General features: G+C 42.0%; 1 protein-coding gene across 1 annotated transcript in view; it reads left to right on the forward strand.

Moving 5' to 3' along the window:
• The window catches only part of SPEN (spen family transcriptional repressor), a 76,712-nt gene that overhangs the window by 25,984 nt on the left and 23,119 nt on the right, over positions 1–27,609 (forward strand). The window contains exons 4-6 of the mRNA XM_040987957.1: positions 19,491–19,651; positions 21,667–21,867; positions 25,815–25,966. Of these exons, the coding sequence (XP_040843891.1) occupies positions 19,491–19,651; positions 21,667–21,867; positions 25,815–25,966 (514 nt within the window). The remainder of the gene's footprint in view (positions 1–19,490; positions 19,652–21,666; positions 21,868–25,814; positions 25,967–27,609) is intronic.

Here is a 27,609-nt window from a genome sequence, read left to right on the forward strand (position 1 = left end):
TTCTAATTTACAATGTTAAATGGAAATATTTTGTGCATTTACCTGCCTGCCTATGTATAATTGAAGCATTCTGAAAACTGTTGCATATTAGAATGATGGAAGTATATAGTTTAGGAAATAAGGAAGTTCTGGCTCAAATTGCAACTCTTCTTTATGTAGATGAGAATACTTAACTTCTCTAAATTTAATGAATATTGTCTTAAAATGGCTGGTTTGGAAACAGAGTAGCAAAGATGCAAACTCAGCACCTGCTAGAGGAAACAGGCCCCCGAGTTATGTCTTAATTGCTGCACCAAATGCTTGTTTTTCCCTGAGTGTATTTTTCAAAGGTTTTTGTTTATTCATTTGAAAAGCAGAGTTATGGGGGTGGGGTGGTATGGGAGAGAAAAACATAAATCTTCATCTATTGGTTTATTTCCCAAATGTGGATCTCCCACATGGGATGCAGGAGCCCAGACACTTGGGTCATCCTCTTGTGCCTTCTCAGACACAATAGCAGGGAGCCAGATCAGAAGTGGAGCAGCAGGGACTCAAACCTGACACTCTGAATCAGCATTTTGGGTGCAGCTTAACGCTTTACACCACAGAGCCTGCCCCCCTGTAAATTTTTTTTTATGGTGAAAAAAAAATCACTTTAAAAGATTAACCTGTAGAAAGTTATGCTAACTGCAGGTTTGGAAGGCTGTGGCTGACCAGTAGATGTGTTTAATTTGCCTTGTGTGGTATTTTAAATTATTGCCAGTGCTTAGAGACTTACATTTTATCTGGAAGTCCGGATTTGGATTTTTCCCTCTGATGTGCGTTGTGTGATTGTATTTGACAAGGAGTTAGGATACAGAAACCTGGTGGTTGAAAGCTCCTTATGGATTTGGGAACATTGGCAGATTCTTGTGTATTTCTCCCTTTCCTGTGCTTGTATGGAATCTTTCTGCTGTGTTTTTTTCTTCTGAGATTGTGTAGTTTACTTACCTAATTTCTTCATATCTAGTCTTATATAGTCGAGTTTTCTAGAGCTAACGGATTGTCAACAGTGAGTAGGTTGCTTTTAATTGGTTGCTTGAACTTTATTCGTTAGCTTATTGATTCCTTCTAGTTTCACTGTTGTGATAGTTGTTATGTAAGTACAGCTTTAGTATTTAAATATAAAAACAGTGGGGAATAGAAGGCAGATTGGGTAGAAGGTTTTAAGAACAGGTAATAGTTTAGAGTTTTACTCTATGGAGAGATGAGCTGTTGAAGGATTTGAGAGGAGATAGTTGTTTTTTTTTTTAAATTTGCATTTTATTTATTTATTTTTATTGTTGTTTACATTGTATTATGTGGTACGAGGAGATAGTTTTTTGAGATCTGCTTTAGAAAGGCAGTTGGTGACTTGGACCAGGAAAGGCCAAGATTACGAATGTCAGTTCCAGTTAGAGACCTGAAAGAACTGGTAGCTTGGATTGCGAGAGTGCCTGACTTGGGAAATACATTGCTAAGAATCAGGATATGTCAGTTTATGAAGAACAAACTGAACGTTGTTGGCGATGGGACTGAATGATGGGCGTCTCTGTGCTGTCCTGTAAGAACAGCACCAAGTATTTATCACAAAACCAGGAATGTTGCCTTTCTCAGAGCATGTTCAGCAGTTACACTATTTAGGTAATATTTTTATATATAACACACAGAATAATGCAGAATTGCAGAATCGTTGGAGTTGGCCAAACGATTGGGTCATTAAATTTTTTTTTTAAAAAGATTTATTTATTTATTTTTATTTTTTATTTATTTATTTTGGGAAGGCAAATCTACAGAGAGAAGGAGAGTAAAGGTCTTCCAACTGCTCATTCACTGCCCAAGTGGTCACAGTGGCTGCAGCTGAACTGATCTGAAGCCAGGACCAGGTAGTAGCCTTCTTCCAGTTTCCCACGCAGGTGCAGGGTCCCAAGGCTTTGGGCCATCTTTGACTGTTTGCCCAGGCCATAAGCAGTGAGCTGGAAGGGAAGTAGAGCAGCTGGGACACAAACCGGCTCCCATATGGAATCTCAGCTGCTGCAATGTGAAGATTTCAGCCACTAGGCTACTGTGCCAGGCCCATGGTCATTAAATTGTGATCCAATCCAGTGCGTGGAACTAAACTCTGGTGTTCAGTGTCTATCCATTGTCCCTAGATTCAGTCCCCTTTTATCAGATGTCCTCTTTTCCTCTGTAATTATGTTGAGTTTAAAGCATAGTATTTTTTTTTAAGATTTATTTATTTTAATTGCAAAGTCAGATAAATACAGAAAGGAGGAGAGACAGAAATATCTTCCGTCCGATGATTCACTCCCCAAGCGGCCGCAACGGCCAGTGCTGAGCCAATCCGAAGCCAAGAGCCAGGAGCTTCTTCCAGGTCTCCCACTAAGTGCAGAGTCCCAAAACCTCGACTGCTTTCCCAGGCCACAAGCAGGGAGCTGGATGGGATGTGGAGCTGCCGGGATTAGAACCGGCTCCCATATGGGATCCCAGTGCGTTCAAGGTGAGGACCTTAACCACTAAATCACGGCTCCGGGCCATAAAGGATAGTATTTTAAGGACTGCTGTTGCTGGGTAGTGGATAAAGCTGCTGCCAGTGAGTGCTGGTTTGAGGCCTGGCAGTTCCACTTCAAACTCAGCTCTTTATTTAAGAAGAGCAGGCAATGATTCATATGCTTGATGACCTGCCACTTATGTGGGCCCGGCCCGAGCCTTGTGGGGAGTGAACCGGAAGATGGACAATCTCCATCTCTGCCTGTCAGATGAAGAAATAATTTTTTTTAAATTTTATTTTTGATGGTGTTTACCTAGTTGATTAGGGTGTGAAGGGTCAAGAATCAGGGGAAAGTGGGGAGACCATTGTTTGCACAGTAAGTAAATATTTTAAAAAAGTAACAGTTTGAGGGTCTGGCGTTGTAGCCTAGTGGCTAAAGTCCTTACCTTGCATGCTCCTGAATCTCATATGGGCGCTGATTCTAAGCTTGGCAGCCTCACTTCCCATTCAGCTCTCTGCTTGTGGGTTGGGAACGCAGTCAAGGACGGCCCAAAGCCTTGGGACCCTGCATCCGTGTGGGAGACCTGGAGGAGGCTCTGGGCTCCTGGCTTCGGATCGGCTCAGCTGCAGCCATTGCATCACTTGGAGAGTGAATCATTGGATAGAAGATCTTCCTCTCTGTCCCTCTGTATATCTGACTTTGCATTTAAAAATAAATTGAAAAAAAAATCCTTCAAAAAAAAAGTAACGTTTTTTAGAGGCTATGTGAATTCAGTTTGTTTGATTTCTTGTTAGAAGAAATAATTTCTATTTTGTTATGTTTAAAATTATGATTGTGAAATTGTGACATTTGGAAGTCTCTTAAGGATGTTTGAAACAGACTGTTGTGTAGTGGACTAAAAGGGATGGATTTACTTAGGGAAGAAGCAAGTCTCTCTTGTATCCATGACGAGGAAATCAGTCACCCTTTAATTCCCTTAATTGGACAGCTTTGGTGAACACATTCCTAGCAGTGCATTTTCAATGAGAAAATTGGGGATTAATTGCAGCCTAGTTGTAAAATTCTCGTCAATGGCATGCTTGATCTGCTGTTTATACAAAATGGTGAGAAGTGCATCAGCTGTCCCAGGTCTGAGCTAGCTGCTATAGGTCTGTTTCTGTTTTTAAGGATTTATTCATTTTTATTTGGAAGGCAGATTTACAGAGAGAAGAGAGATACACAGAGATTCCATCTGCTGGTTCATTCCTCAGGTGGCTGCCACGTGCGGAACTGGGCCAGTCCTAAGCGAGAAGCCAGGAGCTTCTTCTGGGTCTCCCATGTGCAGCAGGAGCCTGAGGACTTGGACCGAATCCTGCTGCTTTCCCAGGCACATCAGCATGGAGCTGGATCAGAAGTGGAACAGTTGAGACTCGAGAACCCGTGTCCATACGGGCAGAGGCTTAACCCATGTCATTTTCTGGGCCTCCTATTTTTGTCTCTTTCTGGACCATTTTTATGTATAAATTCCATCAAAGAATTTATTATGAAACGTCTAGATTTATTTATTTCTTGAAAGACAGTGACAGAAGCAGAGACAGTTCTTCTGTCAGCTGTCTCATTTCTCAAATGCTTGTTACTAGTGGCTCTGTTGATTTCACTCCCCAAGTGACTGAGATGGCCAGAGCTGGGCTGAATCAAAGCCAGGCGCCAGGAGCCAGGAGCCAGGAGTTTCTTCCAGGTCTCCCAAGTGGGTGCAGGGTCCCCAAAGCTTTGGGCCATGCTCACTGTTTTCCCAGGCCACAATCAGGGAATTGGATGGGAAGTGTAATAGCTGGGACATGAACCAGTGCCCATATGGGATCCCGATGCATGCAAGAGGAGGTTTAGCCACTAGGCTTTGGTGCCAGATCCTGCCTTATCTATTTATGAACACTGTAAATTGTCCACAGACCACAGTCCCAAAAAAGGGCTCCTCATACATTTTTTTAATTTAATTTTTTTTTAATTTTACATTTTGAATTTTATTGTACAATTCTGTATAGTCTGGGATTCACCTGTCTCCAATCCACCCCCTAACTGATTTTCCCATATTGTCACAACAATATGTTGATTCATAAGAAGTTAAAATTCCATCAGTCTGCCATTTTCATGTGCCCTGGCATTGCTGGTACAGACAATGTCAGTCCATCTTCCCATTGTCTAGATATGTCCAACACTTTCACTGGGAGTCCATCTTTTGTTTGGAAGTAGAGATGTATGTTGCATTGTGTCTTCACGTCTAGCTATGGTAGTCTCCATTACTCCACCACTATACATTCCAATTTGCATGATGGTTTCCTTGTATTAGAGAGAAGAAAAGGTATTTGTCTTTTTGGGATTGACCTATTTCACTGAGCATAATAGTCTTTAGTTGGGACCATCTAGTTGCAAATGGTATAATTTCGTTTAATGGCTGAATGATATTCCATGGAATGCATGTGCCACAGTTTCTTTAATTGCTCCTCTTTGGACACATTTCTGGATTGCTTCCATATCTTTGCTATTGTAGATTGTGCTGCTGTAAATATAGATTACAGAGCCTCTTCTCATACAAAGTTTTAATTTCTTTTGGGTATATCCTCATACATTTCCAGCTCTAACTTGCCCTTGATCCTTTTTCCTAAAATTGTCTTCATTTTATTTGAAAGCCACAGAAAGAAAGCAGGCTTTCATCTGCTTCCAACAGGCCAGTAGGCCAGGCCAAAGCCAAGAGCCCAAAATCCAGTGCAGGTATCTATAGTGTGACAGAATGCTTGAGTCCCAGCAGTTTCCATACCAGAAAACTGGACTGGAGGCAGATCCAGTTACTACTCTGTGATGAAGGCATCCCGGGCAGCATCTGTGTGTGTGCCAAATGCCGGCTCCTGACGCTTGGTTCTGTTCCCTATAAAGGTCTACTGAATCATTGCTGGAAAGATGGGTTATTCATTTAAGGCTTATTTATTTTATTTTTTATTAGAAAATCAGATTTTACAGAATGAAGTAGAGTCAGAGGTAAAGAGCTTTCATTTGCTGATTCCCTCCCCAAGTGGCTGCAATGGCTGGAGTTGAGCCCGTCTGAAGCCAGGAGCCAGGAGCTTCTTAGCATCCCAGGCAGATGCAGGGTCTCAAGGCTGTTTTCCCTTGAAACCTTTTTGTGGACATTCTGGTAGTGGACCAGTGGATGAAAGAGCTCTCTGTCTCTCCTGTCTCACTCTTGCCTTTCAGATATATATGTAAATTTAAAAAAGAGAGAGGTGAATGCTCTGTGCTTTTCCAGTTTTTTGGCTTTACCTTACAACAGTTTTGTTTTTCTTTTTAAATGGGAAATAGGCTTCTTCTCCCTTAATGTTTTTTATTAATTTATTTGAAAGGCAGAATTACAGAAAGAGGGAGACATTATGGCCCCACATGGCCACAGTGGCCAGAGCTGGGCCAGTCTAGAGCCAGGAGCCAACAGCCTTTTCCAGATCTCCCATGTGGGTGCAGGGGCCCAAGGACCTGGGCTGTATTCTGCTACTTTCCTAGGCACATTTAGTATGAGATGCCAGTCCTGACCCCAACAATCTAATGTTTAATGAAAAGAAAGTTAACTTGTGTTACTGCTGCTGATACTGTTTGCTGAACTTGTTTTGTGTATTTTTTTTTCCTTTTACTTTCTTATTTATTCAGCTATGACTTCCAGTACAGTATAGAAAAGAAATGAAAAAGGAATATTCGTGTCCCGTCCCTGTTTTTTTTTGTTTTTGTTTTTTAATAATCTTACTTAGTTGATTAGGGTACAAAGGGTCAAGGATTACAGGATGAAAGTGGGTAATACCATTGTTTCCACACTAATATTATAATTTTCCCCTGTATCTGGGGTCAGGGGAGAAACAAAGGGAAAAGCCCCACCCAGCCTCCCACTCATTGTTTTGTATATTTCTTGAAAATCATGTTTTGAGCAAATTACAAGCAAAGTTGTTGGTACCCCTGCTTTTTTTTTTCCTAGTGTTGACAATTTAGGATTCTTTTACATAAATTCTGGATCAAACAGTAATTAGAATATTTGGTGAGTTTTAGATTTTTATAACAGGCTTAAGTGCTACTTTTTACAAAAGACAGAATCTTATAAGGAAGAATGTGTTGTTTTTAAACTGAAAGAATGCTGGCATGAAAGTTCTCATTTAAAAGAAGCATTTTTTTTTTTCCTGTAAAGACCAGAGATGCATCTCATTTTATGAGCAGTCTAGATGTTTATAGATTTAAATCACTTTTTCCATAAGGGAGTTTTGCAGTTCGTTTATATTTGTGATAAGATGACTTCCTAACACATTAAAACAAACAAAAAAATTTTTTAAAGATTGCAGTAAAAAAAATAAAAACAAACAACCAAACAAACAAAAGATTGCAGTGAAAGATATAGATGATAAGGAAAAGGTTAAGCAGTGAGATTGGTGTCATTAAGTTAGTGTCAAAATGACAGTGTACCTTCTATTTCTGTCTTTTATTTTTTACAGCCATGCTTATTGTTTATTACCTGGTTGTAAAATTTGCTGTGTTTTGTATGTATGTGTGTGCATGTGTAAAATGTGCTGGGAGCTTGCAGTTTTAATGGCAGCAGTTTTAATACATTTTTATGCTTCTTAAAGGAATTAATGACTGGTGATTTATTTATTTGAAAGGCAAAGTGACAGAATAGACAAAAGGGAAGGAGGAAGAAGGAAATAAGGAAGGAAGAAAAGAAAAAGGAAGTTGTACTTGGCCCCATAGCCAGGGCTTGGCCAGGCTGAAGCAGGGTACTGGAACTTCCTTGTAGTCTCCCCTGTGGATGACCGCGGCTCGGGTGCTTGGGCCGTCCTCTTCTGCCTCCTCAGGCTCATTAGCAGGTATCTAGATTGGAAGTTGAGCAGCAAGACCTGGAACTGGCTTCCTGATGTGGGATTCAGGCATCATAAGCAGTGGATTAATGTGCTGCACCTTGATCTGCTGTCCTGTAACACCAGTCGGGTCAGGGGAGGGAGCGATGAGGATCTCTGTGTTATGATGCTTAGTTGTAAAAATAAGGTCTTCCGAATTTTTATCATCTATTGGGCATGGAAAGTATGTGAGATCCAGTTAGGACCATTTGTGGGTCATACAGAGTTACCAACCTAAAAATTAGGCTGTTGGGGTCGGCGTGGTGGCACTGCAAGGGAATCCTCTACCCTGTGTTGCTGGCATCCCATTTGGGTGCCAGTTTATGTCCTGGTTGCTCCATTTCTGATTCAGCTCTCTGCTTATAGCCTGGGAAGGCAATGGAGGATGGCGTAAGTCCTTGGGAGCCCTGCTGCCACGTGGGAGACCAGGAGAAGCCCGTAGGTCCTTTCTCTAGGCTCTGGACCAGCTCAGCCCTGGCCAAGGTGGCCCTTTGGGAAGTGAGCCAGTGGATGGACAACCTTCTGTCTCTGTCTTTCCCCTTTGTCAAATCTGTCTTTCAAATTAAAATAACTAAATTTTTAAAAAAAGATTTACTTATTTTTATTGGAAAGTCACATATACAGAGAAGAAGAGAGACAAGAAGGTCCTTTGTCCACTGATTCATTCCCCAAGAGGACACATGGCCGAAGCTGAGCCAGTCTGAAGCCAGGAGCTTGGGGCTCCTTCTGGGTTTTGCACACAGGTACAGGGTCCCAAGGTTTTGGGCTGTCTTTGTTTTCCCAGGCCAGAAGCAGGGAGCTGGATGGGAAGTGGGGCCACTGGGACACGAACCAGCACTGGTATGGGATCCTGGCGCGTGCAAGGCAAGGATTATGGCCACTAGACTCCCGTACTGGGCCCAAAATAACTAAATCTTTAAAAAAAGATGAGGCTTGGCATATTTGTTGAATTTTGAGTAACTCATTGTAGATGCATTGGCAGGGCCAGAGCAAGCGATTCCTGCTCTGAATGCTTCCTGACCCTGGAAAAGTATTCTATTCCTAAAAAAACAAATGGGCAAAAGGATTTCTGGATTTACTTGGAGACAAAATATGATTTTCTCACACTGTAATGACTTCTTATCCAGTATGCCTTCTGTGGTCAAAGCAGCTTATAGCCTTTGGAAGGCAGAGTTAGAGAGGGAGAGAGGTCTTTTCTATTCCAGTGGTTTGCTTCTCAAACAGCTGCAGCAGCCAGGCATGGGCCAGACTGTAGCCAAGAACCAGTAGCTTTATTATGTGTCCCATGTGGATATAGGCGCCCAAGGACTTGCTGCAGCCACTGCTGCTGCTCAGGTGTGTTAGGGAGCTTGGCTAGAAGTGGAGCAGCCAGGACTTAAGCCAGTGCCCATGTGAGATGCTGGCATTACAGGCTGCAGCTTAAGGTGCTACATTACATTGTCTGTTTGTATTTTTAACGGAAGAAGTTACTGTCACTAAAATTAGTGCCATTTAATCTCAGGAGAAATGATGTAACTGAAATTAAATCTTATTTGGGATATTGATTAGAAGCAATGATCTTTTTTCCTATGCATTCTGTTAATAGCTACGTAAGACTGAAGTGAAAGTGGAAGTTAGTTTAGTTTGGGCAGTATCAGTCTGTCTCTGCTACTCTGCTTGGATCTCTTACATTGAAATGGAAGTTTTTGTTCCTTCAGTGTGTAATGAATGATAGCTGTACTGTGAGACTACTGAAACATAAACTAGCCAGTTTAAGAAATGACATTATACTAGCGCGTGAGAACTAATACATCTTCTGCTTTTTGAAGTTGTAGAGGATTTTCAGGGAGAAATAATGAAAGGTTAAGTGAAGCTTTTCACTTGAGGCCAGAGTCAAGAATAATAAGTGTTCATTGGAGGGATGATTTACATTTTGTCTTTATCCCTTATTGTTATTTAAATTGAAAGAAATATTTGCACTCCTAATTTAAGGCTAAGTTAAATTTTGTATACTGCACTTCAGTTAGCTGACTTGGTTCTGGCCTTGACAAATGTTCTTTGACATTTATTATTTTGCTTTATCTACTTTTGATTTTTAGGTAGTTGAAATATCATCTGAGGTTTTAAAAGGGAGAATGTCTTGCTGAAGATCCGTGTTGTTGTTCTGGACCAGTTCAGCCATTACATGAAGTTTCCACTGTAATTTGTGATGGAATCCAGTAGAAGCCAACTAGTGATTTTATTGACTGTTGTGATTAGATAGTCTTGAAATACTGGCACCTCGTGTGTGTGTGTGTGTGTGTGTGTGTGTGTGTGTGTGTGTGTGTGTGTGTGAGAGAGAGAGAGAGAGAGAGAGAGAGAGAGATTATACACTTAGTGGCAAGGTTTTGATGGAAAAGTGTGCCCAGATCTTTAAGAAACATTAGGTCATGCCTCGTTTTGACCAGCTGTCTTATAACTACGTGCTAAAAGAAAACACACTGCTCGTTCCCTGGGAAGGGCCATTTTGGGGCTGTTTGGCAGCAGGGGGTCAAAGTTTAGCAGCTGTGCTGTAAGAAACACACACCCTAGCTCTTTTATCTTTTCCTTGTTTTCCATTTTCATCATGATAGGGAAACTGCAGAGGTCAGTGAAGAACCCGCACTTTTGAAATATATTCCATATTTGGCTGCTGTGTAGTTTGCTTTATTAAGACACAATAAACTGTACAAGACCCTGGGGTCATAATAGCCAGCCAAGCTTTTTTTGAACTATAGATGGAAAGTAGAAAAGTGTCTGCTTTCTAATTGCCCTGGTGGGCTTACCTCCCATTTTTGCCATGTATAGGAAATAGGAAAAGAAACAGATTAAAAAAAAAATTTTTTTTTTTTGGCCCACCTTACCCCTACTTCTCCTTGCTGCGTTGTCTTAAGGCTTTTTTTAAGTGTGGTTGTTGTCTGAGGTAAGGGCTTGCGTTTAAGTAGGCACTCAGTTTTGGACACAGGTGCTGGGCTGACCCATATTTGCTGTCTATCAGGAACCCTGCTTTCATCTCAGACGCTCTGCTACAACAGAAATAAGAAACAGACTTACTGGTGAGCGCAGAAGAGGAGGGAAGAGTGCTTTCTTGGCAGCCGCCTGCGTCTGATAGAGTGGGAGAAGCTAGGACTGCTTGTTTGCGACTTGAACCAGCCTAAACTGGAATCATCCAGTGTGAGTTGGCTGCTTGCCACCTCCAGAGGCGTCCGTGTTTCACCAGTGGTTCTTCCAGGTCTTCCCAGGGATGGGAGGACTGACTGCAGCGGGTTACTGGGCAGGTGGGAGGGGCAGGGCGGCACTGCCTGTGGCCCTTGGCCGAGGACTATCCATTAACATGGATTTATTCCAGGGAGGAGGTGTTTCATGTCTATCCAGTCTACTTTCCCTTAGCCCTGTGGCTTTGCTAGTATTTTTTTCCAACTACCCTTAGGAGTAGGGCTTGAAAAATTAGGTGTCTACCCACTGCTTGCTTGTGTCACCCTGCAGAACTTTGATTTTAGTTGGCCTGATTGTTGAATCTCTCTCCCTTACCCTTTTAAATTTCAGCTTGGGTTGTGCTGAGTTTATATCTGGTCTGTTAGGTTAAAAGGATTTGAAGTAGGTTTGGGAGTAAAGTTTTTCTTCATTATATTGTGGATTTTTTAAAAAAGATTTATTTATTTATTGGGAAGTCAGATACACAGAGAGAAGGAGAGACAGAGAGGAAGATCTTCCGTCCGATGATTCACTCCCCAAGTGAGCCGCAACGGCCGATGCTATGCCGATCCGAAGCCAGGATCCAGGAACTTCTTCCGGGTCTCCCGCGTGGGTGCAGGATCCCAAAGCTCTGGACCGTCCTTGACCACTTTCCCAGGCCACAAGCAGGGAGATGGATGGGAAGTGGAGCTGCCGGGATTAGAACCGGCACCCATATGGGATCCCGGAGAGTGCAAGGCGAGGACTTTAGCCGCTAGGTCACACCGCTGGGCCCTATATTGTGGATTTTAATTTGCTTTTGTTTTTTTCTGAAAAGTTGCTTTAATATAAATAGAAAGTTGGGTCTGGCACCGTGGCTTAGAAGCTGGAGTCCTTGCCTTGAACGCGCTGGGATCCCACGTAGGTGCCAGTTCTAGTCCCAGCGGCCCTTCTTTCTAACCAGCTTCCTGGAAAGCAGTCAAGGATGGCCTCAGGACTTAGGACCCTGCATGTGCATGGGAGACCCAAAGGAGGCTCCTGGCTCCTGGCTTTGGATCAGTTCAGCTACAGCCATTGCGGCCACTTGGGGAGAAATGAGTCATTGGATGGAAGATATTCCTCTATCTCTAATCCTCTCTGTATATCTATCTGCCTTTCCAGTAAAAAAGTATATATATTAATAAACTTTGTCAGCAAGATAGTTCTGAAATATGAGTTTTTTCTGAAAATTTATTTGTTTTTATTGGAAAGTCAGATTTATAGAGAGAGAAGGAGAGAGAGAGAGAGAGGAAAGATCTCGTGCTTGCTGATTCACTCCTCAAGTGACTGCAACGGCCAGAGCCAAGCCGATTCAAAGCCAGGAGCCAGGAGCTTCTTCCGGTTCTCCCACATGGGTGCAGGGTCCCAAGGTTTTGGACCATTCTCTGCTGCTTCCCCAGGCCACAAATAGGGAGGGAGCCAGCTGTAACACAAACTGGTGTCCACATGGGATTCCAGTGTGTGTAAGGCCAGGACTTTAGCCACTAGGCTGCTGTGCCGGGCCCTTAAAGATGAGGTTTTTTAAAAAAAGATTTATTTCTTTACCGAAAAGCAGATCAGATTTACAGAGAGGAGGAGACACAGAGAGGAAAATCTTTCTGTCTGCCTACTGACTCCCCAAGTAGCCCCATTGGCAGGAGCTGAGATGATTGGAAGCCAGGAGCCAGGAGCCTCTGCTTGGTCTCCCATGAGGGTGCAGGGTCCCAAGGCTTTGGGCCATCTCTACTGCTTTCCCAGGCCACAAGCATGGAGCTAGAAGGAAAGTGGAACAACTGGGATTAGAACTGGTGCCAACATGATGTCCTGTCTCCTGCAAGGTCAGGACTTTTGCCGCCAGGCTACTGCCAAGGCCCTGAAATGCCTTTTTAAGTAAAGATTATTTTTATATGAAAGGCAGATGTACAGAGAGGAGAAACAGAATGATCCTCCATCTGCTGACTCACTCCCCAAATGACCATAACGGCTGGAGCTCAGCCAATCCAAAGATGGGAGCCGGGAGCTTCTTCCAAGTCTCAGCCTGTGTGGGTGCACAGTCCCAAGACTGGGCTGTCCTCCGTGCTTTCCCAGGCAGAAGCAGGGAGCTGGATGGGAAGCAGAGCAGCCAGGACATGACCTGGTGCTGCCTATATGGAGGCAGGGTCCCAAGGTTTTGGATAATTCTATGCTGCTTTCCCAGGACACAAGTAGGGAGCTGGAAGGGAAGTGGAGCAGCTGGGACACAAATCGGTGCCCACATGGAATCTCAGGGCTTACAAAGCGAGGACTTTAGGCACTAGAACATCGCACCAGGCCCAGTTGTTCACTCCCCCCCCCCCCAATTTATATACTTTATTACAGATTTACAGAGAGGAGAGATAGAAAGATCTTTCGTACACTGGTTCACTCCCCAAGTGGCTGCAATGGCTGGAGCTGAGCCAGGAGCTTCTTCTGGGTTTCTCACGTAGGTACAAGGTCCTAAGGTTTGGGCCATCTCGACTGCTTTCCCAGGCCACAAGCAGAGAACTAGAAGTGTAAGTGGAACAACCAGGATACGAACTGGCACCCATATGGGATCCAGGCATATGTAAGGCGAAGTCTTTAGCCATTGGGATACTGGGCCAGGCCCCCAGTTGTTCATCTTTAAGCAGATGAATTTTGTGGTGTGAAAATGTATTTTTGTTTTAATAAAAGATTAATATGTTTCACTCAAGTCAGAGTTAGAGAGAGAGAGAGAGAGAAGGAGACAGGGAGACATCTTCATCTGCTGGCTCACTCCCCCAATGGAAGTCACTACCGGAGCTGAATCATTCTGAAGCTAGGAGCCGGAAGCTTCTTCTGGGCCTTTTATAAGAGTGCAGAGGCCTGAGGCCTTGGGCTATTGTCTTCTGTTGCTTTCCCAGGCTGTTAGCATGGAGCTGGATTAAAAGTGGAGCAACTGGCAGTTGAATCTCTGTCCCTGTGGTGTGTTGGTGCCACAGGCTGACAATTAGCCTGCGTGTCACTGGGTGGGTCCTGTGAAATTATGTCTTAATAAACTAGTTTAAAATGCACAGAAAAGGGCCTGGCACAGTAGCCTAGTGGCTAAAGTCCTTGGCTTGCATGCCCAGGATCCCATATGGGCGCCAGTTCTAATCCCGGCAGCCCTGCTGGAGCTGCTCGGGGAGTGAATCAGTGAATGGTGGATCTTTCTCTCTCAGTAAGAATCTACTATCATATAAATATTTTTGATGTCAAAATTTGTAAGCCTTAATTTTTTAGAAAGATTTATTTGTTTTTAAAGATCTATTTTATTTTTGTTGGGCTGTCAGATTTTACAGAAAGGAGAGAGAAAAATCTTTCATCTGTTGGTTCACTCCTCCAGTGGCCACAACCTCTGGAGCTGAGCCGATCCTGAGCCAGGAGCCAGGATCTTTTTCCATGTGTCCAGTGTGGGCACCTGGGGCCCAAGTACTTGAGCCATCTTCTGCTACCTTCTGAGAAGTGTTAGCAGGGATGTAGCTTGGAAGTGGAACAGCCTAGACTTAAAACAGATAGGAGATTCTGTTCTCCTGTGGCTTACTCCATTGGGCCACAATGTCAGCCCATGTCGGTTTCTTTCAAAAAATGAAAGCCAGTGATGGAGATCCTCCTTCTGTGGGTTTGCTCCCCGAAAGTAGCAGCCAGGGCTGAGCCAGTCTGATGCTGGAGCTTCAGCTGGGTCTCTTACATTTGAGAAGCAGCTGTGTACTCTGGCTTTCCCAGGTGTTTTAGGAGGATGCAGGTGGGATTTGAACAGCGCTCCACGGTGTGACAGTGGTGACACACTCCACTGCTCCACACACAGGCTGCATGAGCTCCACCTGGGCTTTCCGTGGAGGTGGCAGAGGATTCAAGTACCTAATCCATCATTTAAGTACCTTCTCTGGTGCTTTAGCAGGAGGCTGGAAGTGGAGTAATCGCATTGCCACATGGAATGCCTAACCCACTGCACCACCACACCAGCTCTGTTGAAAGTTTGACTGTGAGTAGTATTTACAGGGACTTGGATTTGAGGTCTAGATAGAAAGCAGAATTCAAGAAAGTTCATTTCTAAGGACTAGATGCTCTAAGAAATTCTTAGGGTCGAAATTGTGACTTGTTTCAGAGTTATAAAAGTGTTGTTCACAAAGCACTTTGACGTTGGTATTAATCGTGTGAAACACTTTCCACAAAACATGTCACCTTTTCATAGTGTTTTCAAAGTTAAATGATGCTGGAATGTTTTCGATCTCAGTGCCCCTGAATAGTGTCATTCTTAGAAATGGACATTCCGGCCTTGTGTGGTAGCCTAAGGCGAAAGTCAAATTATTTATGATACATGAGTAATGATGAAAGATAGCCACTTAAAAGATCTTGTGTTTGAGTTGCAGGTTGAAAATGGCGTGTTGATTTCTCCAAAGGGGAGAAACCCAAGAAACAAGGATAGGAGAGGATCTCTGTCCTGGGAGCCGTGTGGTGTTCACCAGCATCCCTGACCTTGAAGGAGTGTGCCCTTGTGAGACAGTGACTGAGGGTTCACAGAAAGAATGCTTAGGGTTGAAATACAAGAATCATCCCAAAGCTCTCCTCTTTTTCAGACATTTAACTCCTGTGTTAATTTGTGTATTTTAATTGTTTCTGTGTTTATTCCAGAAATTGCTTATTTCCAGAGATGACCGGGAGAGCTCAAGATATCAGGCTGTATGAAATGTTTCAATGAATATCAGTAGTTTCTCTTTTCTTCCCCTAAGATTTATTTTAGGGCAGACTTAGAAAGAGAGAAAGAGTACTCTAAGATGCCAACAGATGGGCTTGGCCCAGTCCAAAGTCAGGAGCGTGGAGCTCCATGCAGATCTCCCCTGTGGGGGCAGGGTCCAAGCACTCGGCTGTCAGTGCTTTCCAAGGAGCTTTAGCAGGGAGCTGAGTCAGAAGTGGAGCAGCCGGTAATCAAACCTGCACTCCTGGGATGCAGGCCTTGGGCAGGCTCTGGCTTAAAGACCTACCGTACAACAACACTCCCAGCATATCACTGAGTTGTTTTTTTTCAGTCAGGTTATTAAATATCATTGAAGGCCCTAGTTAGAATAGCTATTGCTTTAAAATAATTAATATAAAAAAAGGACAAACTCTGAAGTTTGCACCGAAGTAGTATTTTCTGTTTTCATTTCACTTTTGGGCACTGAATTTTACCAGATATGGTTTTGCAGGTTTTATAGAGAGAAGGAGATAAAGAGAGAAAACCCTTCTGCCTGCTGATTCATTCCCTGAGCGACCACAACGGCTGGAGCTGAGCCAGTCCAAAGCCTGGAGCCAGGAACCTCTTCCGGGGCCCCCACGTGAATGCAGGGTCCCAAGGCTTTGGGCTGTCCTCAACTGCTTCCCTGACCATAAGCAGGGAAGTTGATGGGAATAGAGCAGCCAGGATTAGAACTGGCACCCATATGGGATCCAGGTGCATACAAGGCAAGGACTTTAGTTGCTAGGTTATTGCGGTTTTAATGCAAATATTTTATAAAATAAAGACATTAGTGAGAAGAAGGCATTGTTATTTTGTTGCAAATGTCTTTAGTGTCTGATTTAATAAGAAAACTACGTTTTTATAACTAAATCATACTGAGATACAAGACTGTTGGGGTGAACAATATGAAGAATATTTTGGCTCAGATGCTGAAGCAGTTGAAAAAGAGAGCACTTCACAGAATCCTAAAAAGGATCTTGGGGCCTCCCCCAGGTCGTCAGACCACACTTACAGGGTTGAATTTAGCTTGTGAAAAAACAGGATATAAAAGAGTTATCTGGTAATGTTGATGCGTTCTAGTTAGAAAACTTGGTGATTGTTGTTTTTTCCTAGTTTGAAGGAATCACCAAAGACTAATGGACACATTTAGTATTCCCAAAGCCTGATAGAAAATTAGCATCTTATGAGTCCAGTGTGGTAGCCTAGTGGCTAAAGTACTCACCTTGCATGTGCTGGGATCCCATATGGGTGCCAGTTCTAATCCTGGCTGCTCTATTCCCATCAACTTCCCTGCTTATGGCCACGGAAGCAGTTGAGGACGGCCCAAAGCCTTGGGACCCTGCACCCGTGTGGGAGACCTGGAAGAGTTCCTGGCTTAGGTTCAGCTCAGCTCCATCCGTTGTGCCCTTTGGAGAGTGAACCAGATGAAAGATCTTCCTCTCTGTCTCTCCTCCTCTATGTAAAATCTCCCTTTCCAACAAAAATAAGTGAATCTTAAAAAAAAAAAAGTAGCATCTTATGTCGTATGTTTCTTGTGACCCACGCTCAGGTAGCACCGGTTATATAGTGAGAAAAACTATTAACTTTCCCATGAGAAGTTAACTTGGCACTTGAGATTATGTCTCCTTTCAACAAAACTGCAAAGTTTTCCAATTGTCTTAATTGTTTCTTAGAAATTCATTTATGCCAGATTATTTCTCAGCCTGATTAAATGGCCTTTTAATTTACTAACTTTAGAAAAACAAACACAATCGCGTGTTCATGATAATTAAATGCTTACAGATAATACAAGGACACAGAATGTAGGTCAGTTAATGAATTTATGTGAACAGATTCTGCCTGGTTCATCGGCAGTGTACTCAGTGCCCTGCTAATGCCCTGGGAAAGTAGCAGAAGATGGCCCCGGTGCCAGATGCATAGGCACCCTTGAGAGAGACCCAGAGGAAGCTGCTTGCCTCTGGTGTCAGCCTTGGGCATAACTCAACAGATAAAAGATTTCCCCGTCTCTCCTTCTCTTTGTGTATTTAAAAGTCAGAATGGTTAGAGAGAGAGAGAGAGAGAGAGAGAGAGAGAGGGAGAGAATGCCTCCAAAAGCTTATGGGAAATGTAGTGAAAAGATGTGTTTTATTTTGGTGCCAAAAGTTGAAATTCACACGTACAAGGTATCTTCAGAAAGTTCATAAAAATGTGTATTAAGAAAAATCTATGCATGAATTTCAAAAAATGTTTTGTACTAAAGTAAGTGTACATTTTAATTCCCCCCTTTCCAGGAATTTTGTGAAGAACTTTTGCATAAAAGGGTTTTCTTCTGTGCTGAAAACATTAATTTTGTTAAGCATTAATTTCAGTAACAATATGCTATTCATGATATTATTTGCTTCGTGCTGTAATAAACATGGCTCCTAGGACAGAACTCTTAATGGCACTTTATTTAAGAAGCAGAGAACTGTCATCTGCTGGTTCAGTGTCAACGCTTGCAGTAACTAGGACTAGGTCAAGGTGAAGCCAGGAACTGTGAAATCAGCCTGGGTCTCCATCTGGGTGCTTGGAGCCCAGACACTCGACTCGGCACCCCTCTCCGCAGGGTCTGCCTGGCAGAAAGCAGGAGTTGGGAGCTGGGATCTGTCCCAGTGCTGTGGTGGGGATGCAGACAGCTTAGCCTGTGCTCATCACCACAAGGCTGCTCTGATTGTTTTTATTATTTTAAAGCAATAACAAACTTTTCCCAACCTGAGCTTGAACTCTTTTCTAGATGGTTTGGTGAGTGAGTGTCGAACGTGCGAGGTCTGTAGTTTGAGCAAATGGCAAGAACTGCCGTGAGGCTTTTCCTCGGTGAGATTGCTGCACAGGATTCATCTCCCAGTGTTGTTTGCTTGTAGGATGAAGCTTCCGCTAAGAGATTATAGAACAGAATTTCAGAAAGATAGCAACATTTGTTAGTAGTTCTTTTGGTTATTTATTTGTTGATAACCAGAGCAGTCTTGCAATTCAGTATATCAAAAAAAAATTTTTTTTTAAGATTTATTTATTTTTATTGGAAAGGCAGATTTATAGAGAAAAGGAGAGACCGAAAAAAAGATCTACCTGCTGATTCATTCCCCAGTTGATTGCAATGGCTGGAGTTGAGCTGAGCTGATCTGAAGCCAGGAGCCCGTAGCCTCTTCCTGCTCTCCCTCACAGGTACAGGGTCCCAAAGCTTTGGACCATGCTCCACTGCTTTCCCAGGCCACAAGCAGGAAGCTGGTTGAAAAGTGGAACAGCTGGGATTAGAACTGTCACCCATATTGGATCCTGGCACATGCAAGGCATAGACTTTAGCCACTAGGTTACTGCACTGGGCCCCCAAATTTTTTATCACATCATTTTTAGGCATAACAGAATTGTTTCTGAATGCATAGGATCAGTTGACTAAGCTCCTCGGGGGATTCTGTTCTAAGCTAACATTTAATTGCACCAACTCACACTTCCCACATTATTTACAGAGACGGGAACCTAAGTTACTTACAAGTTTCTTCATTCTTCTTTGGAAATTTTGGAATTTGAATTGCTTGAAATATTGTTTTGGATCCTTGTTTACATAAAATTAATTTGCCCAGGAGGTGATAGTACTTTTATTGTCGTAATGTAGTACTCTAATAATGATAATTAATAATAATGGAGCCATGTTTTGTCATTTGCCAAATACATGTTGTAGTCTAGAATCTCTGAGCTATGTGTGATTTCATTTCCGTCTTGTGAGGCAGGTACTCATAAACATGGAAACAGGCTTAGCAAGAGAAGAGATCGGTCCAAGGATATGTGCTATATTAAGCCACAGTTTTAATCTAGATTTCTGAACTGAAAACTGATATCATAATTCTATTATTATTATCATAGGTAAATGATATTCATTGATTTTATCTCATTTGAAAGAATGTTCAAATTATTCATGTAACGTAACATTTGCTTTTGAGTGTATGTGAATTAGCTTTGCTTCCACATACTTAGGCCAGTGTATTTATCATCTGTTTAATTGCTGATCGTGGGTTAAACGAGACAGGGGGAATGCGGGACCACCAGAAGCCCTAGTCCTGAGGGTTAGCTATTTTAACTATCGGTACTTATTAATTTCAAGAGATTTTGTATGCCGGTCATTCTGTGTTTCCTCACTGAAGCTCGTATCCTTGTTTGGCCCTTCTGTAGCAGTGACTCCAGTAGTAGTTCAAGCGATGACTCCCCAGCCCGATCCGTCCAGTCTGCAGCAGTTCCAGCGCCTGCTTCCCAGTTGCTTTCATCTCTGGAAAAAGATGAGCCCCGTAAAAGTTTTGGGATCAAGGTTCAGAATCTTCCAGTGCGCTCTACAGGTAATATTTTGTATGATGTATCTGTTAATGAGAAACAAGGCAGCATGGACAAATGGATTTTCTACTTTATGGTGAAAATCAGTTTTGATTTAGTGGTTCCTTAACAAATAATGCAGGTAAGTGGGACATGAAAGTATTATTATAGTTTTATGTGGTTTAATTTCTGCTTTGTTGCTCTATACAATGCTTATGCATTCGATGCATATATAAAGGTTGCGTGTGAAGATAGCGTGATTTATTTTTTAATATGTTTTTCTGGTTGAAATAGCAAAACTTTTCGCATTTTATTTGAAGGGCAGAGAGATATTTATCATCTTTCCCGAGCTCATTTTCCAAATCCCAAATAACCACAGTAGCCAAGGCTAGACTTGGCCAATGCAAGAATCCATAATTCAGTGTGGATCTTCCCTGTGGGTGACAGCCCAAGTGCTCAGGTCATCTCCTGCTGCTTCCCGTGTGCGTGTTAGCAGGACCCTGAGTTGAAGCACATAGCTGGGACTCAAACCAGGTGTTCCAGTGTTGGATGTGGGCACGCAGGCAGTGACTTAACTGCTGTGTCAAGTGTCCTTTGCTTTAGAGAGACGTATTATGTTGGCTTGAAGTCCTGTGCCTTGTGAAATAACTTTGAACATTGAATTATGATAAGAAACCATTTATATTAATTTTAAATGAAAAAAGCTGTGAATGATGGGACCGTTTCATTGAACGGAGTTCTGTTTTCTCTTTGAAGGTGTGTTTGTGTGTCTGTGTGTTTGTGTGTTTGTGTGAGCACTCTGATCTGCTGGTTCCTGCTCCAGAAGAGTGCTTTTACCATCATTTTATCCCTCAAATCTTGACGAATCCTAGGGCTGACCTGGCCAATGTTGAGTGGGAGCTGGGAATTCAGTCTGCGTCTCCCACAGGGGTGATAGGAACCTCATTTCTTGACCCAAAGTCTGCATTGTTGGCAGAAGGCTGGGAGCTAGAGCTGGGAATCCCTCTTGGTACCCAGAGATGAACTGCAGGTGTCTTAATCAGCAGCTCAGCACTTGCCTTCTGATGCCTTTCCTTGAGAGTTGACCATAACGTGTAGTCTATTCCTATGTCTGAGTAGGTAAGCGAGTTAAAGATGTCATACATGATCAAATCACCAGAGACCAAGTGAGCGTTTCTTTCAAAGTACATTTCAGTAATTGCCTAAATTATCTATTAAAGTAGGCTATAAAACTTACATACCAGGTTTGTAAAGAGATGTTTTAAATACAGATGGTAATCAGTGCTTGATTAGGATTACCTGGTAATTCAGAAATGGACAAAAGAGAAAAGATTTAGGCTTGCCTTTTTGTACTCCTACATTCATAATGAAGGGAATGAAGTGAAAAGATATGTTTATTTTGGTGTTCAGAAAGGTGATGCATGGATTTCAAGGGCTTTTTTTTTTTGTACCACAGCGATCTTTTAATTACATTTTCTATGAACTTTTTGAAATATTTTTGTATAATTTCATCTGTAAAAGTTTTAAGGTTTCTTTGTTACGTGACATTTCCCATGCAGTTATGTCACAAACATTAGGCCAGGAAAACCAAAGATGGTTTCTCAGAGTAGAAGGAATAATGAAAGAAAATGTACTCAGGTTTAGGAATCTTGCACCTTGGATTCAAAAATTAACATTTTGCCACTCCTGCTTTATCTTCTCTGTCTGTGTCTTTATTCTTTCTAATTTTGTAAATTTTACTTTATTTTAAAGCAGATTTTTGCTATTATGTGTATATGTTGGAAAGATAAGTGCATTGTCTTGCGTAAGCACAAAAAGCATTCTCACCTAATAAACAGCAGGTTAGACTTTTTAACAACCAGATTTATTTTCAGATTTGTACAGTGATTTTTCAAAGATCCTTTTAATGTTATTTTATTTGAAATAGTAATATTTCAGTGCTAATACAGTATCAAAAATCATGTTAATGATTGAGTAGTTTGCTTATTGGGTTATAATTGGTTTAGAAAAGTAAGTAACTTGTTTTTATTTGGGGATTTAGATACAAGCCTTAAAGATGGCCTTTTTCATGAATTTAAGAAATTTGGAAAGGTGACTTCAGTACAGATACACGGAACTTCCGAAGAAAGGTATGGTCTGGTATTTTTTCGGCAGCAAGAGGACCAAGAAAAAGCATTGACTGCATCGAAAGGAAAGCTTTTCTTTGGTATGCAGATTGAAGTGACGGCGTGGATAGGGCCAGGTAAGAGCGCAGGGTCAGCTGCACAGGATGGGGACACTGTCCTGAGTGAACACCGCTCAGTGCTTGTTGACAAACTTCCAGCCTGCCTTCTTTTTGTTGTTTGACTTAATAAAAAATATTGCCTTGGTTAAGTAGGATAAAGATTTTTGTTTTGTGAAGGAGAAAGGGCAGCTTTTAAGACTTTGAAATTGAGAGCTTCAGAACCTTGCTGAATCTAGTTTTCCTGAAAGGATTGAATTGATTGATGTTTCGAGGTAGTTCTTTGGAAAAGAGAAGAAGTTGTCCTCCAGTAGGAAGCAAACTACTCATTAATACAGATTTGAGGGACTGGTTGGGCCAGTTTTATTTTTACTAAACTTAACAAAGATTGGATTTGTTCATCTGTCTTGCATGACCTTCAAAGATAGTGACAGAAGAACAGGGAGTAAGATGTGTGGGTGCAAGTCCAAGATCATTTCGGGCAGAGTTTTATTGTCCTGTGCACACCCGGAAGACTTGTGAAAGGGTGCGTCTTGGATCAGTGTTGTGGCCATTTCAGAATCACCTGCACTCTGGCCTTGTGTCAGCTTACTGATTCAGAACTCATACACTCAGGCTTGAAAACCCTGATTTATGGAAATGTGAATTTGTTTTAATAGAGTTAGCAAAAAAAAAAAAGAACATTTTTCAGTCTCTTTAGAAAGGCAAGGCAGTGCAACCAAAAGTCTTAAGAATTTTTCTCTTTAAGTTTTAGTTATAAAAAGAGAGGGGGAAGGAAGGGAGGGAGAGAGGAAAAGAGGTGTCCAAGTGTTTACGGTAGCTGGGCACTCAGCTAGGATGAAGCCAGAAGTCTCAAGCTTTTTCCGTACTTGTGCCACCCTTCACTGCCTGCCAGGCGCAGTAGCTGGGAGCTCATCGGAAGTGGAGCAGCCTGGTCTTGGACTAGTGCCCGTGTGGGGTGTTGGTGTTGTAGGCGGCAGCTTTGTGTGCTACATCACAACACTGTCCCCAAAGATCAACAGTTTAGACTTTATAAGGGTAATCATGAACATTCTGGGTTGTTCATTCTGTCTGACAGTTTAGAGGAAAATATGTTTTCCTGATAAGACTGAAAATGCTATGTGCATATTGGAGCAGGCACAGAGCTACTGGTGTGAGTGCTCTAAAATGTGTATAATTTTATGAGGAAACATAGGAATTCAAAGGAAAATTATATTTTCAAAGGAATTAAACATTATCCTCTACGAAGTTTACACTGACATTTATCCTCTACCTCTTGAGCCGAGAGCAACTAAGGAGTTCTCTATATCGGTTGGAATAGGTCAGAATTGCTTAAAGAATGATTAGAGCATTCAGGAAGGGAAAGGTCTCTGATGGCCAAGTCATAGGGCTAGCTTAAAGTCTTCATTGAGGATATCTTTACAAAATATTTATTTATTTGAAAGAGAGAGACACAGAGATCTTCGGTTTGCTGGTTCACTCTCTAAGATGCCCCAACAGCTGGAGCTGGGTTAGGTCAAAGCCAACAGCCAGCAACTTCTGTGTCTTGCATATGGGTACAAAAGACCAAAGACCTGAACCATCATCTGTTGCTTTCCCAGAAGAGTGGCAGGGAGCTGAGTCACAAGAGGAGCAGCTGGGAATTGAACCAGTGTCCATATGGGATGCTGGCACTGCGGGCAGAGGCTTTAACCACTCTACTACAGTGCTGGCCCCTTAATTGGCTTTTTGACTAGTTACTGAATATCCAGGAAGAAATATGCTCTTTACCTGCCAGCAAAGACTTTGAAAAGCTTCGTTGATTTAAGCATATTAAAACCGAGGCACTTGAAGGAACAATACCATCATCATTAGCATCTGTTATCACCACCACCACCACCACTACCATTCAGTTTATTTTGAAGGAATGGGAGGGGAAGGGCGGTGCTGGGGAGAGGCTAGGGAAGGACTGATTGATTGATGGAAAGAGATTTTCCATTTGTTGGCTCATTTCCAAGATGGCTGCAACGGCTAGCACTGGGACAGGCTCTAGTCAGGAGCCCGAAGCATCACTTGGGTTGCCTGTGCAGTTGGCAGTGGTACAGCCACTTGGTCCATCTTCTGCAGCTTTTCACAAGCTATTAGATCATGACTATATTATAAGTGGAGCAGCCAGGAATCAAACCCAGGTGGGTTTGCTAGTGTTGAAGGTGATGGCTTATGCACTATGCCATGATACTGACCCAGAGCCAACATTAAATACTTATTTAATGGGGTACATGAAAGCAGTTTAATTTGAATATAGAGATTTGATTGGAGGTATGCTGTGGTAAGATTAAATTATAAATGTATTACATTGTGCTGATTTGTAGAAGGTGAAATCTGAGCCCAGCATGATGGCCTAGTGAGTGGGTGCTCATCTTGCATCTGGTTCCCATATGGGTCAGTTCATGTCTCAGCTGCTCCACTTCCCATCCAGCTCCCTGCTTGTGGCCTGGGAAAGCATTCAAGGACTGCCCGAAACCTTGGGATGCTGTACCTGCGTGGGAGACCCAGAAGAGGCTCCTGGCTTTGGATTGGCTCAGCTCCAGCTGTTATAGCCACTTGGGGGTAAACCATCGGACGGAAGATCTTCCTCTCTGTCTCTCCTCCTCTCTATGTATCTGCCTTTCCAATGAAAATAAATAAATCTTTAAAAAAAAAGTCTATAGTTCATGTTGGTTTTTTCCCCCCATAATACAGAATTTCCATGAACTTTTGGAAGACCTCGGGCATGTATGGATTTCAGAATTTTTGTAGCAAAATAAAGTCATACAGCTCGACTTCCTGAGCTTTCTGAAATGTCCTTGTACATAGAATCCTTCTTTCCAATGGTTCACTCCCCAGATGGCCACAGGGGCCAGAGCTGAGCTGATCTGAAGCCAGGAGTCAGAAATTTTCTTTTTTTCTTTTTGTTTTTTTTAAGGTTTGTTTTATTTTTATTGAAAGGTGTATATACAGAGAGGAGGAGAGACAGGGAGGAAGATTTTCCATCCGATGATTCACTCTCCAAGTGACAGCATCGACTGCTTTTCCAGACCACAAGCAGGGAGCTGGATGGGAAATGGGGCTGCCAGGATTAGAACCAGTGACAATATGGGATCCTGGCGCATGCAAGGCGAGGACTTTAACCACTACGCTATGGCGCCGGGCCTAAGGAGTCAGAAATTTTCTCTGGATCTCCCACATGGGTGCAGGGGCCCAGCAGTTGTCTGCAGTTGTCAACAATTGTCTTGAAAGTCCCTGTCCTAGACCAATTTGATAAATGAAATTTTGGATAAAGGCTATGGTAGAATTACAAATTGAACCATTAGAAAGGCAGAAACCTTAAAAATTATTTATCCTCTTCCTGTTTGCCATTGGAAACCATGTAAGAACAAAGGCATATGTTTCATTAATGTAGCTTCCATCAGTTTTCATAAAATTATTATTTTTTCAAACTTGTGTATTTAGGCACTTGTTCTGTTCATTGTCTTAAGTTACGTGAGGAACATGGGCTGTGAAATGTCTTCTAAAATGGTGAGAAGTCGTGCAATTTAGTGGGAAGCTAGATTGTTTGCCGCATGAGTTTTTCTGTGTATTTCAGACTGTGGTTTTATATTCTACACTAACAGCCTGCTATATGATTTTGGAATCTAAGATAAGGCTCAAATGAGTATCATTCTGCTGGAGTTTAAAATCTGTTTCTGTGTGAGTCAGTGTTTCTCTTACAAATCAACTTAATTGGAAATTCAGCCTAAATTTTTTGTGTACAGATTTCGCTAGCTTTTGTATTTCTTTGGTTTGAGTTAATAAAGAACAACTGTTTCTGGTAGTATTTATAATGTTTCAGTTTCTGTGAGTATGAATGCCCTTTATTTGTGAGGTCATTTATTAACTATAGATTTCTCATGGTCAGAATATATACCTTAAAACTCCCTTCTCTTTTTATTCTCCCCATCCACCAACAGAAACAGAAAGTGAGAATGAATTTCGTCCCTTAGATGAGAGGATAGATGAATTTCACCCCAAAGCAACAAGAACTTTATTTATTGGGAACCTTGAAAAAACCACTACTTACCATGACCTTCGCAACATCTTCCAGCGCTTTGGAGAAATTGTGGTATGTTGCTTTCATAATTAAGCCAGGTTCAGCTATTTATAAATTGTAAAGCGTAGTATAGGTTTATTCAGAACGATATTTAAGGATTATAATGAATGCTGTCTGTTTCTGCCTCTGCCTTTCAAATAAAATAACATTTTTCTCATTTGTATGCACTCTAAATTCCTGCTCAAAGGTGATAGTTAATTAAACATTGTTCTATGTGTATATGTACAAAACCAAAAGTACGTATTTTTCCTGTTTCATTAGTATATATATATATTATATATATATATATAATTTTCTTACCTATTTTTATCTGTAGCCTTTGGCTTCTATTTTGATGTGTTCTCTAGCCCTCTGGGTAGAAAGAAAAATCTAGAGGCAAAAACATTTGTAAAAAGTGAAAAAGCAGCCATAAGTTAGCGTCTCTTTATTGTCTTGGGATTTACTAGAATTTGGTTGACTTGTTCTGGAAGCTGAATTCTCTTTTGAAAATTTAATTTCAAAATTCAATTATGTAAGTCATTGTTATTAGATTTAGGGATACAAGGATTTTTGTTCATCGTAACTCAAAAAACTTGGATTAACTTTGAGTGTAGTTTGGTTATAGCTGGGTAGTGTTTGGGGTGTAGTTTGGTTATAGCTGGGTAGTGTTTGGGGTACAGTTTGGTTATAGCTGGATAGTATTTGGGGTGTAGTTTGGTTACAGCTGGGTAGTGTTTGGGGTGCAGTTGTTGGGTCAGTAGAAAGAAAAAATAGACCAGTTACCTTTTGTCTTCAGAAGACTTCTAATAGTGAAGCAATTGTTCTAGCAGGTTTAGCCTTCGGAGAACAAAAATTGTTCTGGGTAGAAATTGCTGTTGCTGATCTTTTAGGGGTGTGTTTGTATGTATGTCTGAGTAACTATCTGTGTAAAAGGTGCTGATTTTTTTTTTAATGGCATAACTTAGACTTGTAATTGTAGCTTGTCTAAATGACATCTTTTACAAATTGGAAACAAGACATTTAAGTGGCTGCTAGAAGAGAGAAAACAAAAGAGCTGTGTATTTAGAGAAATGCACCAGGCAGGAAACCATTTGTTTTTCTGTAGTTGAAAGGTGAAGTAGTAGAGATACAGGTCTTCCATCTGCTGGTCGATTCCAGAAGTTCCTGCAGTTACTGGCCAGGTCAGACCACTTGATCCAAGCTCCCCGACTTCAAAGGCATGTTAGCAAGAAGCTGGATCAGAAGCAGAGTAGCCAGTTCTCACATCAGCACTCCCACATAGGATGCCACTTAAACAGCATCTTAATGCCTACCCACAGCCAGATCCATATGTAGGTATATTACTACAGCTGCTACTTTAAATTTCTCAGCAGTATGAAAAGATGTGGTTGGGCTCAAGGATACATTCTCATTCTTATTGCCAGGATTGCTGCAGATGCAATGATGAATGTGTTTTGTTTTTGTTTTTAAAGATTTAGTTTTACTGGAAAGAAAGATTTACAGAGATAAGGAGACAGAAAAAGGTCTTTCATCTGCTGGTTCACTCCCCAAGTGGCCGCAATGGCCAGAGCTGAACTAATGCGAAGTCAGGTGTTTCTTTCGCATCTCCCACATGGTGCAGGAGCCAAAGGAGTTAGGTCGTCCTGCACCTCTTTCCCAGGCCACAAGCAGCGAGC

The sequence above is a fragment of the Ochotona curzoniae genome, unplaced genomic scaffold (genome assembly GCF_017591425.1).
Source record: "Ochotona curzoniae isolate NIBS_2020 unplaced genomic scaffold, NIBS_Ocur_1.0 contig_4792, whole genome shotgun sequence".
Taxonomy (NCBI): Eukaryota; Metazoa; Chordata; class Mammalia; order Lagomorpha; family Ochotonidae; genus Ochotona; species Ochotona curzoniae.